We start from the raw sequence: 16,112 nt of genomic DNA, 5'->3' as shown, positions 1-16,112 counted from the left end.
ATACACAACCTAAAACAACACATACAATGATATGTAGATATATGAGGCGTTATAATATGTAACACATTTGTACAAATGATCTATTAACCACAAACGATATAGTGGGAAACTTTTATAATGAGTCGGTATGACTGAGGTTACCTAGCTACTTTATAATGAGTCGGTATGACTGAGGTTACCTAGCTAGGACAGAAAGTATTTCTGACAGTGTTACACAAACCTTGCAGTGAAGCTCGAGATATTTTGTGATATTAGAGACCGTGGTTCCTGGTGTCAGCTTCCTCCTCTTCCCAGACACAACTAAAACATAAATACTGACGTCAGGTAGATAAATAACACAACAACACCTGTCATAACAATACTGACATCAGGTGGATATATCACAACACCTGTCATAACAATACTGACATCAGGTGGATATATAACACAACAACACCTGTCATAACAATACTGACATCAGGTAGATATATAACACAACACCTGTCATAACAATACGGACATCAGGTGGATATGTAACACAACACCTGTCATAACAATACTGACATCAGGTAGATATATACCACAACACCTGTCATAACAATACTGACATCAGGTGGATATGTAACACAACACCTGTCATAACAATACTGACATCAGGTAGATATATACCACAACACCTGTCATAACAATACTGACATCAGGTGGATATATAACACAACAACACCTGTCATAACAATACTGACATCAGGTAGATATATAACACAACACCTGTCATAACAATACTGACATCAGGTAGATATATAAAACAACACCTGTCATAACAATACTGACATCAGGTGGATATATAACACAACACCTGTCATAACAATACTGACATCAGGTGGATATATAACACAACAACACCTGTCATAACAATACTGACATCAGGTGGATATATAACACAACAACACCTGTCATAACAATACTGACATCAGGTAGATATATAACACAACACCTGTCATAACAATACTGACATCAGGTAGATATGTAACACAACAACACCTGTCATAACAATACTGACATCAGGTGGATATATAACACAACAACACCTGTCATAACAATACTGACATCAGGTAGATATATAACACAACAACACCTGTCATAACAATACTGACGTCAGGTAGATATATAACACAACACCTGTCATAACAATACTGACATCAGGTAGATATATAACACAACACCTGTCATAACAATACTGACATCAGGTGGATATGTGAGTTTATGTGACCTATGGGTCAAGGTCACTTCTTTGTACAAACTCTGCAGGGCTTCATCACAGGAAACTACAAGCTAAATACCACAATTCTTTTTTTTTTTTTTTTGGTTATTAAGAAGAATTAAGGTATTAAAAGAGAAGGTTATTGCAGGATAGATTCACAATACCACAGCAAAATACCGTCAAGCAGGTGTGCTAACAAGGTATACTACTATAGACTTACCCTGGTATATGGCATCGATGTTTGTGAGTGGAATGTCGGTATCCCTGATCAGTTTGTTTCTCTGTCTCTTCGCCGACGGCTGTGGAGAGAAATAGTTAACATTCTTATTATCAATAACTTCTTAATTACCCAAAGAGAATAATTAGATTTCCATTTTACAATTAGTTTTCTTTCAAAACAAGCCAACAGTATTAAGAAATTTCTGAAATGAGCAGTTTGTTTTTACTGGTGTGTTGACATACCCCTTCATACGACGAACGGTCTGCAGTCAGGAAGCAAACTTTGAAGTTTGTGACAAACAGTTTTCCTGATATGCCTTTTTTCTTCTCTGTAAAAGGGGTAAAACTCAGCACGCTATCTGCCTCTGTAACCAGGCGCTCACCTGTCAATCAAACACACTTCTTCAAAATAGATGGAAACATTATATATTATGGTTCATCATTTTTGTAGGACTTATATACCTGTAACTATGGCTGTGAACATAAAAAGTTTATCTTTTATTGCTTCGTTAATTCATAATGAATTGATCTGATTTAATTGGCAATTACCTAACTAATTATAGTACCATCATTAGCAACCAAGATATACGCTATCTCCAAAAGTCCAGTATATAAATATAAGTACGATGTGAATATTACAGCCAGGGTAAATAATCTGTGTATGTATATACTATATATTGTTAATTAGATCCTGTAAGTGTATTATATTGTTAATTAGATCCTGTATGTATATTATATTGTTAACTATATCCTGTAAGTGTATTATATTGTTAATTAGATCCTGTATGTATATCATATTGTTAATTAGAGCCTGTATGTATATTACAATGTTAATTATATCCTGTATGTAAATTGTATTGTTAATTAGATCCTGTATGTATATTACATTGTTAATTAGATCCTGTATGTATATTATATTGTTAATTAGATCCTGTATGTATATTATATTGTTAATTAGATCCTGTATGTATATTATATTGTTAATTAAATCCTGTATGTATATTACAATGTTAATTAGATCCTGTAATGTATATTATATTGTTAATTAGATCCTGTATGTATATTATATTGTTAATTAAATCCTGTATGTATATTACATTGTTAATTAGATCCTGTATGTATATTATATTGTTAATTAAATCCTGTATGTATATTACATTGTTAACTAGATCCTGTATGTATATTATATTGTTAATTAAATCCTGTATGTATATTACATTGTTAACTAGATCCTGTATATGTACCATATTTTTAATTAGATCCTGTATGTATATTACATTGTTAATTAGATCCTGTATGTATATTATATTGTTAATTAGATCCTGTATGTATATTATATTGTTAATTAAATCCTGTATGTATATTACATTGTTAACTAGATCCTGTATGTATATTATATTGTTAATTAGATCCTGTATGAATATCATATTGTTAATTAGATCCTGTATGTATATTACAATGTTAATTAGATCCTGTATGTATATTACAATGTTAATTATATCCTGTATGTATATTATATTGTTAATTAGATCCTGTATGTATATTATAATGTTAATTAGATCCTGTATGTATATCATATTGTTAATTAGATCCTGTATGTATATTACATTGTTAATTAGATCCTGTATGTATATTATATTGTTAATTAGATCCTGTATGTATATTACATTGCTAATTAAGATCCTGTATATATTCTATATATTGTTAATTAGATCCTGTATGTAAATTGTATTGTTAATTAGATCCTGTATGCATATTATATTGTGTTATTATATCCTGTATATATATTATATATTGTGTATAATTCACCATATTCACATGTTTGTGTATTTTACATCTATTTAATCTTCTTTCAATGAACATCAAGATTGATTCATATGTTTGAAAGATGAAATTGAAGGCAATATCTATGTAAATTAGATTTTTTCATATTTCAAAACTCTAAAATTTCAATTTACCGATATGTTAACTTAATTATTGCCTTTCAGTCAAATTGTTATAAAAAAATCAACCAAATCAATTTCAAGGAATCCATTATATTTGATCAAAAAACCTTAAACAGTTATAATGATGTAGATCATGTAGATGTTTGTATTATATACCTGGTAACATGTGTGGGGCAAGATCTGTCTGGAAAAATGCTGAGGCCCGCTTGTCAAGTTCATCCTGTCAAAAACATCAAATTCAAAAAAACATGACTAATCCCAGACCATAGTTGCTATTTCAAAGTTGTTCATTCAGAGCTTTTTAACAATTCATCTAAATAGCAATATGCTACATAACGAAGCTTTAGTCTATAAAGTCTCAAAATGAATAATAGCCGTAAATTGTAATTAAGTTTTTAAAATTTGTAGGTAAAATGTACTGACTGCCTATTAAATTCTTAATCAAATTCATACAAATTTTTTAATCAAATTCATATTCCAAACATTTTTGAAACAAAATTTGTAGTCAAAATGTACTGACTGCCTATCAAATTCCTAATCAAATTCATATTCCAAACATTTTTGAAATTTTTGTTCTCATCATTAATTGTTTTTTAACACAGAATTCTTTTCAATACTAATTCAGAAGTTCCACAGTATACATATACACTGTAGATATATATAGATATACAATGTTTACCCGGGTAAGTATAGTTTCAAGCATGTCATATCAATAGACTCTGATTGATGACGATGAGAAACATATATGTATGTATCTGGCCATAGGCCCATGCCTGGTAATAAGCCCACCCATATATTTAATTACCAAAAAATTATAATTAGATGTAAGTCCCCAGGGTTATCACATGACAGATATAACATGTAGTTACACGTCACATGACAGATAAAACATGTAGTTACATGTCACATGACAGATATAACGTGTAGTTACATGTCACATGACAGATATAACATGTAGTTACACGTCACATGACAGATATAACGTGTAGTTACATGTCACATGACAGATATAACATGTAGTTACACGTCACATGACAGACATAACATGTAGTTACACGTCACATGACAGATATAACATGTAGTTACACATCACATGACAGATATAACATGTAGTTACACTGTCACATGACAGATATAACATGTAGTTACACGTCACATGACAGATATAACATGTAGTTACATGTCACATGACAGATATAACATGTAGTTACATGTCACATGACAGATATAACGTGTAGTTACATGTCACATGACAGATATAACGTGTAGTTACATGTCACATGACAGATATAACATGTAGTTACACGTCACATGACAGACATAACATGTAGTTACACGTCACATGACAGATATAACATGTAGTTACGTGTCACATGACAGATATAACATGAAGTTACATGTCACATGACAGATATAACACGTAGTTTCACGTCACATGACAGATATAACATGTAGTTACACGTCACATGACAGATATAACATGTAGTTACATGTCACATGACAGATATAACATGTAGTTACACATCACATGACAGATATAACATGAAGTTACATGTCACATGACAGATATAACATGAAGTTACACGTCACATGACAGATACAACATGTAGTTACATGTCACATGACAGATATAACAGGTAGTTACATGTCACATGACAGATATAACATGAAGTTACACGTCACATGACAGATACAACATGTAGTTACACGTCACATGACAGATATAACAGGTAGTTACACGTCACATGACAGATATAACACGTAGTTACACGTCACATGACAGATATAACATGTAGTTACACGTCACATGACAGATATAACATGTAGTTACATGTCACATGACAGATATAACATGTAGTTACACATCACATGACAGATATAACATGAAGTTACATGTCACATGACAGATATAACATGAAGTTACACGTCACATGACAGATACAACATGTAGTTACATGTCACATGACAGATATAACATGTAGTTACACATCACATGACAGATATAACGTGTAGTTACATGTCACATGACAGATATAACATGTAGTTACACGTCACATGACAGACATAACATGTAGTTACACGTCACATCACAGATATAACATGTAGTTACACGTCACATGACAGACATAACATGTAGTTACACGTCACATGACAGATATAACGTGTAGTTACATGTCACATGACAGATATAACATGTAGTTACACGTCACATGACAGACATAACATGTAGTTACACGTCACATGACAGATATAACATGTAGTTACGTGTCACATGACAGATATAACATGTAGTTACACATCACATGACAGATATAACATGTAGTTACATGTCACATGACAGATATAACATGTAGTTACACATCACATGACAGATATAACATGAAGTTACATGTCACATGACAGATATAACGTGTAGTTACATGTCACATGACAGATATAACATGTAGTTACATGTCACATGACAGATATAACGTGTAGTTACATGTCACATGACAGATATAACATGTAGTTACACGTCACATGACAGATATAACGTGTAGTTACATGTCACATGACAGATATAACATGTAGTTACACGTCACATGACAGACATAACATGTAGTTACACGTCACATGACAGATATAACATGTAGTTACACGTCACATGACAGATATAACATGTAGTAACATGTCACATGACAGACATAATACTTAGTTACACGTCACATGACAGACATAATACGTAGTTACACGTCACATGACAGACATAACGTGTAGTTACATGTCACATGACAGATATAACATGTAGTTACATGTCACATGACAGATATAACATGTAGTTACATGTCACATGACAGATATAACATGTAGTTACACGTCACATGACAGATATAACATGTAGTTACACGTCACATGACAGATATAACATGTAGTTACACGTCACATGACAGATATAACATGTAGTAACATGTCACATGACAGACATAATACTTAGTTACACGTCACATGACAGACATAATACGTAGTTACACGTCACATGACAGACATAATACGTAGTTACACGTCACATGAGATATAACATGTAGTAACATGTCACATGACAGATATAACACGTAGTTACATGTCACATGACAGATATAACATGTAGTTACATGTCACATGACAGATATAACATGTAGTTACACGTCACATGACAGATATAACATGTAGTAACATGTCACATGACAGATATAACATGTAGTTACATGTCACATGACAGATATAACACATAGTTACATGTCAAATAACTAATATAACATGTAGTTACACGTCACATGACAGATATAACATGTAGTTACACATCACATGACAGATATAACGTGTAGTTACATGTCACATGACAGATATAACACGTAGTTACATGTCACATGACAGATATAACAGGTAGTTACATGTCACATGACAGATATAACATGTAGTTACACGTCACATGACAGATATAACACGTAGTTACATGTCACATGACAGATATAACACGTAGTTACATGTCACATGACAGATATAACAGGTAGTTACATGTCACATGACAGATATAACATGTACTTACACATCACATGACAGATAAAACACGTAGTTACATGTCACATGACAGATATAACACGAAGTTACATGTCACATGACAGATGTAACATGTAGTTACACGTCACATGACAGATATAACATGTAGTTACATGTCACATGACAGATATAACACGTAGTTACATGTCACATGACAGATATAACATGTAGTTACATGTCACATGACAGATATAACATGTAGTTACACGTCACATGACAGATATAACACGTAGTTACATGTCACATGACAGATATAACACATAGTTACATGTCAAATGACAGATATAACACGTAGTTACATGTCACACGACAGATGTAACATGTAGTTACACGTCACATGACAGACATAATACATAGTTACACGTCACATGACAGATATAACATGTAGTTACACGTCACATGACAGATATAACATGTAGTTACATGTCACATGACAGATATAACATGTAGTTACACGTCACATGACAGATATAACACGTAGTTACATGTCATGACAGATATAACACGTAGTTACACGTCACATGACAGACATAATACATAGTTACACGTCACATGACAGATATAACATGTAGTAACACGTCACATGACAGATATAACACATAGTTACATGTCACATGACAGACATAACATGTAGTTACACGTCACATGACAGATATAACATGTAGTTACACGTCACATGACAGATATAACACGTAGTTACAGGTCACATGACAGATATAACACGTAGTTACATGTCATATGACAGACATAATACGTAGTTACACGTCAAATGACAGATATAACATGTAGTTACACGTCACATGACAGATATAACATGTAGTAACATGTCACATGACAGATATAACACGTAGTTACATGTCACATGACAGATATAACATGTAGTTACACGTCACATGACAGATATAACATGTAGTAACATGTCACATGACAGACATAATACTTAGTTACACGTCACATGACAGACATAACATGAAGTTACATGTCACATGACAGATATAACATGTAGTTACACGTCACATGACAGATATAACATGTAGTAACATGGCACATGACAGATATAACATGTAGTTACATGTCACATGACAGATATAACACATAGTTACATGTCAAATAACTAATATAACATGTAGTTACACGTCACATGACAGATATAACATGTAGTTACACGTCACATGACAGATATAACGTGTAGTTACATGTCACATGACAGATATAACACGTAGTTACATGTCACATGACAGATATAACAGGTAGTTACATGTCACATGACAGATATAACATGTAGTTACACGTCACATGACAGATATAACACGTAGTTACATGTCACATGACAGATATAACACGTAGTTACATGTCACATGACAGATATAACAGGTAGTTACATGTCACATGACAGATATAACATGTACTTACACGTCACATGACAGATAAAACACGTAGTTACATGTCACATGACAGATATAACACGAAGTTACATGTCACATGACAGATGTAACATGTAGTTACACGTCACATGACAGATATAACATGTAGTTACATGTCACATGACAGATATAACACGTAGTTACATGTCACATGACAGATATAACATGTAGTTACATGTCACATGACTGATATAACATGTAGTTACACGTCACATGACAGATATAACACGTAGTTACATGTCACATGACAGATATAACACGTAGTTACATGTCAAATGACAGATATAACACGTAGTTACATGTCACACGACAGATATAACATGTAGTTACACGTCACATGACAGACATAATACATAGTTACACGCCACATGACAGATATAACATGTAGTTACACGTCACATGACAGATATAACATGTAGTTACATGTCACATGACAGATATAACATGTAGTTACACGTCACATGACAGATATAACACGTAGTTACATGTCATGACAGATATAACACGTAGTTACACGTCACATGACAGACATAATACATAGTTACACGTCACATGACAGATATAACATGTAGTAACACGTCACATGACAGATATAACACATAGTTACATGTCACATGACAGACATAATATGTAGTTACACGTCACATGACAGATATAACATGTAGTTACATGTCACATGACAGATATAACACGTAGTTACATGTCACATGACAGATATAACACGTAGTTACATGTCACATGACAGATATAACACGTAGTTACACATCACATGACAGAAACAACATGTAGTTACATGTCACATGACAGATATAACACGTAGTTACATGTCACATGACAGATATAACATGTAGTTACATGTCACATGACAGATATAACATGTAGTTACATGTCACATGACAGATATAACACATAGTTACACGTCACATGACAGATATAACACGTAGTTACACGTCACATGACAGATATAACGTGTAGTTACACGTCACATGACAGATATAACGTGTAGTTACACGTCACATGACAGATATAACGTGTAGTTACATGTCACATGACAGATATAACATGTAGTTACACGTCACATGACAGATATAACATGTAGTTACACGTCACATGACAGATATAACATGTAGTTACACGTCACATGACAGATATAACACGTAGTTACACGTCACATGACAGATATAACATGTAGTTACATGTCACATGACAGATATAACACGTAGTTACACGTCACATGACAGATATAACACGTAGTTACATGTCACATGACAGATATAACACGTAGTTACATGTCACATGACAGATATAACACATAGTTAGTACATGTCACATGACAGATATAACATGTAGTTACAGGTCACATGACAGATATAACATGTAGTTACACGTCACATGACAGATATAACACGTAGTTACATGTCACATGACAGGTATAACATGTAGTTACACGTCACATGACAGGTTAATCTGTAATACAAACCTCACTAGGATAACATTAGATAATCCATAGCCCAATATAGAACGTGTGTATAAAGATTATTGTTAGATAATCCACCACCTAATATAGAACCCTTCCATAGATATCTATTGTTATACAAACAATATCCTCTAAAACAGCAATGAAAACAAAGAATGTAATTACAGATATTTTGTGTGAAATTTAACACAAAAATTAAGTGAACCTAAACGATTCCATCCGTCACTCACAAATACATTTGGTGTCTGTTTAGTTGTCAAATTTTCAACATAAAGTTCACCCTCAACATATGTAATATCAGTAAGTTTATTTATGCTGGCAGTAATTTGTTTAATGAAGGACAGCAGGTTAATTAAGGATTTATAGTAGATAAATTAATCTCAATGATTTTACAACATTTAAAGCAACAAAATATATTTCAACAACAAATTTCACATTAAGTAGTAGTGTAAAATGCTATCCGAATAAAAAATGAACGATATATAATTTTCCGTATATAATGCATCGACAATCACTTACATCATTTTCCTCTTCCTCTTCATCAATTAAATAAGACTTGAAGGTCTGTAATGAGTTGCCATGGAAACAGTGAGTCGGGACGAAAGCACATCGGAAAGCGGGGAGTGAAATTGGAAAGACAAGCATTAATGATAAAGCAGTGTTAAACATAAATACCATATTGTACCTGTGATAAGTCCGCGCTGGGGAGGCTATAACTAGTCCTCCGAAAGTTTGTAAACAGTTCACCGGGACTACCCTGGAATTATAACGGTATACCCTTAAATATGGTTAATTATAACGGTATACCCTTTAATATGGTTAATTATAACGGTATACCCTTTAATATGGTTAATTATAACGGTATACCCTTTAATATTATGGTTAACGGGAATCTCGCCTAGTGGAGCAGGTCTTATGGGATTCAGAAAGTTTGGTAAGGGCTTTCTGTGGTAGGGGACTATATACGTCTGGGGGAGGGGACCATACGTCTGGAGAGAGGGGACAATACATCTGGAGAGAGGGGACCATACGTCTGGGGTGAGGGGGGGTTCTAGCGATACAAATTTCTTGGGCGTACTATGTGTCTACCGGTTGATAGTGGGGAAGTGCTGTGGCTAGCTGGTCAATAGGCTAAGATGCAAGGGCTTTGGTAACCATGAGGGAGTAATATGGAATGGTCCAATAGGGGCTGTATATGTCTAGCTTGGAGGAATTTTTTCTGGAATGAAGATCTGGATTCAGGGGATGTAACTCCAAGCGTAGTTTTACCACCAGTAAAATATGGTACATGTATAACTGAAATTTAAAAAATCATACTCCATCTAGCTTTAGCATTACTAGCATTAATTAGATTCCACCATATCATAATATCAACCATTAGACTTACCGTTAAACATAGACCCACAGTATACTGGTATACGACTAGCGTCGACCAGTCACATCATTATTCCTTTATATAAAGAAACTCTTAATAACTTAACATTTTAAGAAAATTCATTTATAGGGAATTAAACAAAGATTTTTTCCTTGAATCTAACATTGATGAAACCGAGGCTAGATACATCTCATCTCCACGGACAGACAGAGTAATGGACGCTACTGTAAACCTCAATTATTGTCTCTGGGAGAAGTAAAAGTTACGATAAATATTGTACATAGTAACTATGGCAACAGTATTTTATTCAATAATAAGGGCCTGGCAAAAGTACTCATCTTCTTGTCCCGATGAGCAGATTTTGTCACGGGACAAGTGACTTTTATTGTCAACTACTCCATGTGACAACTAGATCCTTTTGTGTTATTCCATGGTACTTTTTTATAGGGCTTGTTATTTATGAAAGGCCAGCCAAAGAAGAAAGATAGTTACCTTGACAGGTTTGATTCAAATGACACAAATAGTTTAAGTCAGCATTATGTTTTATTAAGATTTATTGAAATTTTTTTTACCATTTGTCTATTTCGTGATGTTTACACTGGCTCTATCATTGAACAATATATATATCTTAGTTTTAAGTTGTAACAAGCACAAACGTTAAAGTACAGCTAAATTTTCCAGATTAGTGAATTCTTAGTCTGGATGAGAACTTTTTACAATGCCTGTAAATAGTCCAACAGAAAACTTCAAAAGTGCTGTAAACAGTTTCTATCGGGCCCTGTAACTTTATGTTGTGCAATGTATTTTCTTTAATGCTTGTGTCATAAGTATACAAGATGTATATGGATTACCAAAACTAATCTACAAATTGCATTGCAAATTTGTCCATGGTGTGTGACTTAGAATAATTACAAATGGAGCTATTTCCCTTGTGTTGTAAAGTACTATTTTTGTGTAATTGTTCATATCGTTATAATCTAGATTTGTACACTTATGAAATCTTATATATATTTATACTTGTAGCCTTCATTAACATGTCAGACTGACTTCTTACATTAGGTGTATTTTATCAGAAACATAAACACTCACACAATTGTGAAAGTGCAACAGGAAATAGATGTATACATGATCTAGATCTTATCAACATGTATGGACATCAGAAACCTAAGGCCAAACAGACTTTTTTATTCGTTTCACGATAACAAAATGTTGAATTCAAACCAGGACCAGGCTGATCTCCTACTCTTTGATACAAATCACTGAAAACATTTTTAATCCATCTTGTATCTGTTGTAGATTTTTTTTCTACACAAAAATTAAATTCAATAAGTTTTTTAACAGTTACAAAATATTCCTGCCACATTGTTACAAGCTTTTCTTTGATGTTTCAGAAATTACCTATACATTGTCAATATTAAATACAATACCTATTAATTTGTTGTCGAAATTTCAAATTATGTTGTATGGTCTTCTTAAATAATGTCAACATTTTAGAAGAAATTATAATTTAGCAATTTTCACATTGGAAGTGTTGCACTAATTAACAATTGCACTAATTACATGCTCTATATATATATATACTTCTACAGCATAATAGGTCACACCATGATACGTCACACCACGGTAGGCCAAACCATGATACGTCACACCACGGTAGGCCAAACCATGATACGTCACACCACGGTAGGCCAAACCATGATACATCACACCACGGTAGGCCAAACCATGATACGTCACCTACAGTAGGCCAAACCATGATACGTCACACCACAGTTTTCTCGGGTAGGCCAAACCATGATACGTCACACCACGGTAGGCCAAACCATGATACGTCACACTACGGTAGGCCAAACCATGATATGTCACACCACGGTAGGTCACACCATGATACGTAGCACTACGGTAGGCCAAACCATGATACGTCACACTACGGTAGGTCACACCATGATACGTCACACTACGGTAGGCCAAACCATGATACGTCACACCACGGTAGGCCACACCATGATACGTCACACCAGTGTAGGCCACACCATGATACGTCACACCACGGTAGGCCAAACCATGATATGTCACCCCACGGCAGGTCACACCATGATACGTCACACTACGGTAGGCCACACCATGATACGTCACACCACAGTTTTCTCGGGTAGGTCACACCATGATACCTCACACCACGGTAGGTCACACCATGATAGGCCACACCACACCACACCATGATAAGTCACACCATCATAGGTCACACCATGATACATCACACCATGATAGGCCACACCACACCACGGTAGGTCACACCATGATACATCACACCATGGTAGGCCACACCACAGTAGGTCACACCATGATAGGCCACAAAAGGCGCAGTCACACTCATCAACTTGCTGATCAATGAAGCAGGCACTCTACTTAAGTTGGAATGAATTTTACACAACAAATTAAATACATCCATGATTTTTGAAATCAAACATTTAATTTATTAGAATAATTCTTTAACAGTATCAGCAATATATCTAAGACTTGTGAAATGAGAATTTGAAAGCTTATATAAGAACATTCCTATCCTACCCAGTTATACCAGATATTTATCACACTATAATATGCCATTTACCATTAAAAGATCAGGCCTGTTCTAATATATAATAAAGATCAAATGATTTTCCAATTTCCAAAACCTTCCATGGTGACACTGAAGCCAAATATTCTTCACTAGCAGCCTGTGTCACTATAATTATTATACTATAAATAAGCAGTTAGGTGAACAAGCTAGGTGGAGAAAATCAAAACCAAAAGATCTCATTTTCTATTACATGTTATGTACAGTTCTCGGTCAGGTTGTCTACGTAATTTGGTACAATGTAATGTAATCGACTTTTGTCCAATTTTTTTATTTTTTTTTCATTTTCAATTTGAACTGCAACATTGTGCCTATTGAATTCTTTAGAAAACCAACATTTTCACCCACAAAAATATTAGATTTGTTTTTACCTGATAAGTCAGCACAAGGTGCGGGTAATTAACAGTGGGTGCGCCCTTATTAAGTCATATACGGTATACAGTGTATTAGTGTATATATTTATGGATTTCTTTGCCAAAGTGATTTCTTTAAAAAGAGCATAATTTATCACTAATTTAAGAAGCAAAATGTATTGAGTATTGTATCTGATACTGATCCAGGTTTAGGGAAGCCTCAAAAATGTTGGGACTAACTGCCATAATTTTGACATGATTATATATCAAGTTCACAAAAAAAAACCTTCAGTGATAGTTCTTTGATTAAATCTTAGTATTCTGATGTGGTCTTAGTGGTAATTAACTATATATATATATATCTAGGATTTTATTTTGGTGATAATATCAATTTAAAGGTGCCTTGTAAAGCATTTATCTATCATACGAATGTTATATTCAGTGATCCAGGTTAAAAGGAAAGTGCACATGTTTGTTCACCTTATGATAAATTTGATTCAAATATTAGTTTAAATAAATCATAGTAAGTTGCTTAGATCACTTTGTGTAATATTAATTTGATTCAAGTCAAAAATGTAATTTTCATGGGCCTGCGACTGTAATGAATTATATCATCTCTATATAAAGACATCTGTAGTGTTGTGCTGATACACATGTCAATGACGTACATACGAAACACTTAAGTAAACCACTTATCGCGTTGTTTTATATCAATGCATGACTGAAGCACATGTACGGCTCGGCTTTTTAATCTCTATAGTATATATTATATAATGGTAATGTTTAAATTTAAAATTCAATTATTAATATATAAGACAGATTTCGTTCTATTTCAAATCAGCAAACAGTTACATATTAGATAAACATCCATCCTTGTATACGTATTTACACGGACAGGCAAAGCCGAGACTTATATACTTTGAATTTTACAGATTTAAAAAAATAATCATCTAAAAATACTATTCTTTATAAAACTACAGTAGGGCTTTTAAAAAACTTACTGGTGTAATCTAAACACGGTGTGTGATGGTTGGTATCCCGCACAGCGACTTAGAGATAATAACATAGATATAAAATCTAATATGTACATATATCCGGTCTCGAGATAAAACCTATCTTGCATAAAGATATAGAACATCAGAAAAGAGGGCGGGTCTACAACGATATCCCAGTCATATATGGGATACTCTCCCCAATTGTACGGTTATTATTACAGATATTAAACATAAAAGTTTACCTCTTTCCCTTTCTCCACCTCATTCCTACTAATGTAGGAGATGAAGCTAGACATCTTCACTGGAAGGCGGCGGTTACTTCGCAATTCATCCTGGAAGTTGTCATTCTTTACTTCCTGTTGTCCTTATGAATCAAGGGGGCCAACTCTGAAAATGTGGGAACAGTGATTATCTCCCCTACACTACCTTTGTTTACATTGGGATACTGTATTTTATTAATACGTTCACGTGTAACTCTCCTGTGCCTGCAATAGTTTAGAGACACGTGATCAACACATTTGACAGCATTTTAAACTATTTATGCACTTATTTTTTATCAAAATATAACACAATTTATTAACAGTTAAATTCCATTATATAATATTTGTGATAAATGCAATGATATGTTATTTGTATTGTAGTAAAAAAACGTTACATGACAATACTAATTTACGTTGTTTGAAGTGAAACATTTGAAGTGTGATGTGCATGATTTCATAAACAAATAAGAAGGTCAGCTAAACGTTAACTAAATAACTAATAATCAGTTAATTAATTATGTTACAATAAAACTAAATGAAATACTGAAACAACTCCGTACCGAAACGACTGTAAAATATAAATAAATACCGAAATGACTTCCAAAAAACCCGAAACAACTTTTTTGAAGT

General features: G+C 33.6%; 1 protein-coding gene across 3 annotated transcripts in view; it reads right to left on the bottom strand.

Moving 5' to 3' along the window:
* LOC117334225 (myotubularin-related protein 10-B-like) overlaps positions 1 to 15,587 on the bottom strand; it is a 38,740-nt gene extending 23,153 nt beyond the window's left edge. Inside the window, exons 1-6 of one of the 3 annotated variants that reach the window (XM_033893717.1) lie at positions 15,465 to 15,587; positions 10,568 to 10,639; positions 3,562 to 3,625; positions 1,703 to 1,842; positions 1,461 to 1,539; positions 221 to 300 (exon numbers count right to left, since the gene is read on the bottom strand). In XM_033893717.1, coding sequence (XP_033749608.1) covers positions 221 to 300; positions 1,461 to 1,539; positions 1,703 to 1,842; positions 3,562 to 3,625; positions 10,568 to 10,639; positions 15,465 to 15,518 — 489 coding nt within the window. In that variant the 5' untranslated portion in view covers positions 15,519 to 15,587. Of the gene's footprint in view, positions 1 to 220; positions 301 to 1,460; positions 1,540 to 1,702; positions 1,843 to 3,561; positions 3,626 to 10,401; positions 10,447 to 10,567; positions 10,640 to 15,464 lie in introns of all 3 variants that reach the window. The other 2 variants (XM_033893718.1, XM_033893719.1) reach the window with 2 other exon arrangements.
* Between the last annotated feature and the right edge of the window lie 525 nt (positions 15,588 to 16,112).

The sequence above is a fragment of the Pecten maximus genome, chromosome 9, assembly GCF_902652985.1.
Source record: "Pecten maximus chromosome 9, xPecMax1.1, whole genome shotgun sequence".
In the NCBI taxonomy this organism is placed as follows: Eukaryota; Metazoa; Mollusca; class Bivalvia; order Pectinida; family Pectinidae; genus Pecten; species Pecten maximus.
Note: the sequence above shows the minus strand (reverse complement) of the source record. Positions and strands in the feature narration are given on the sequence as shown.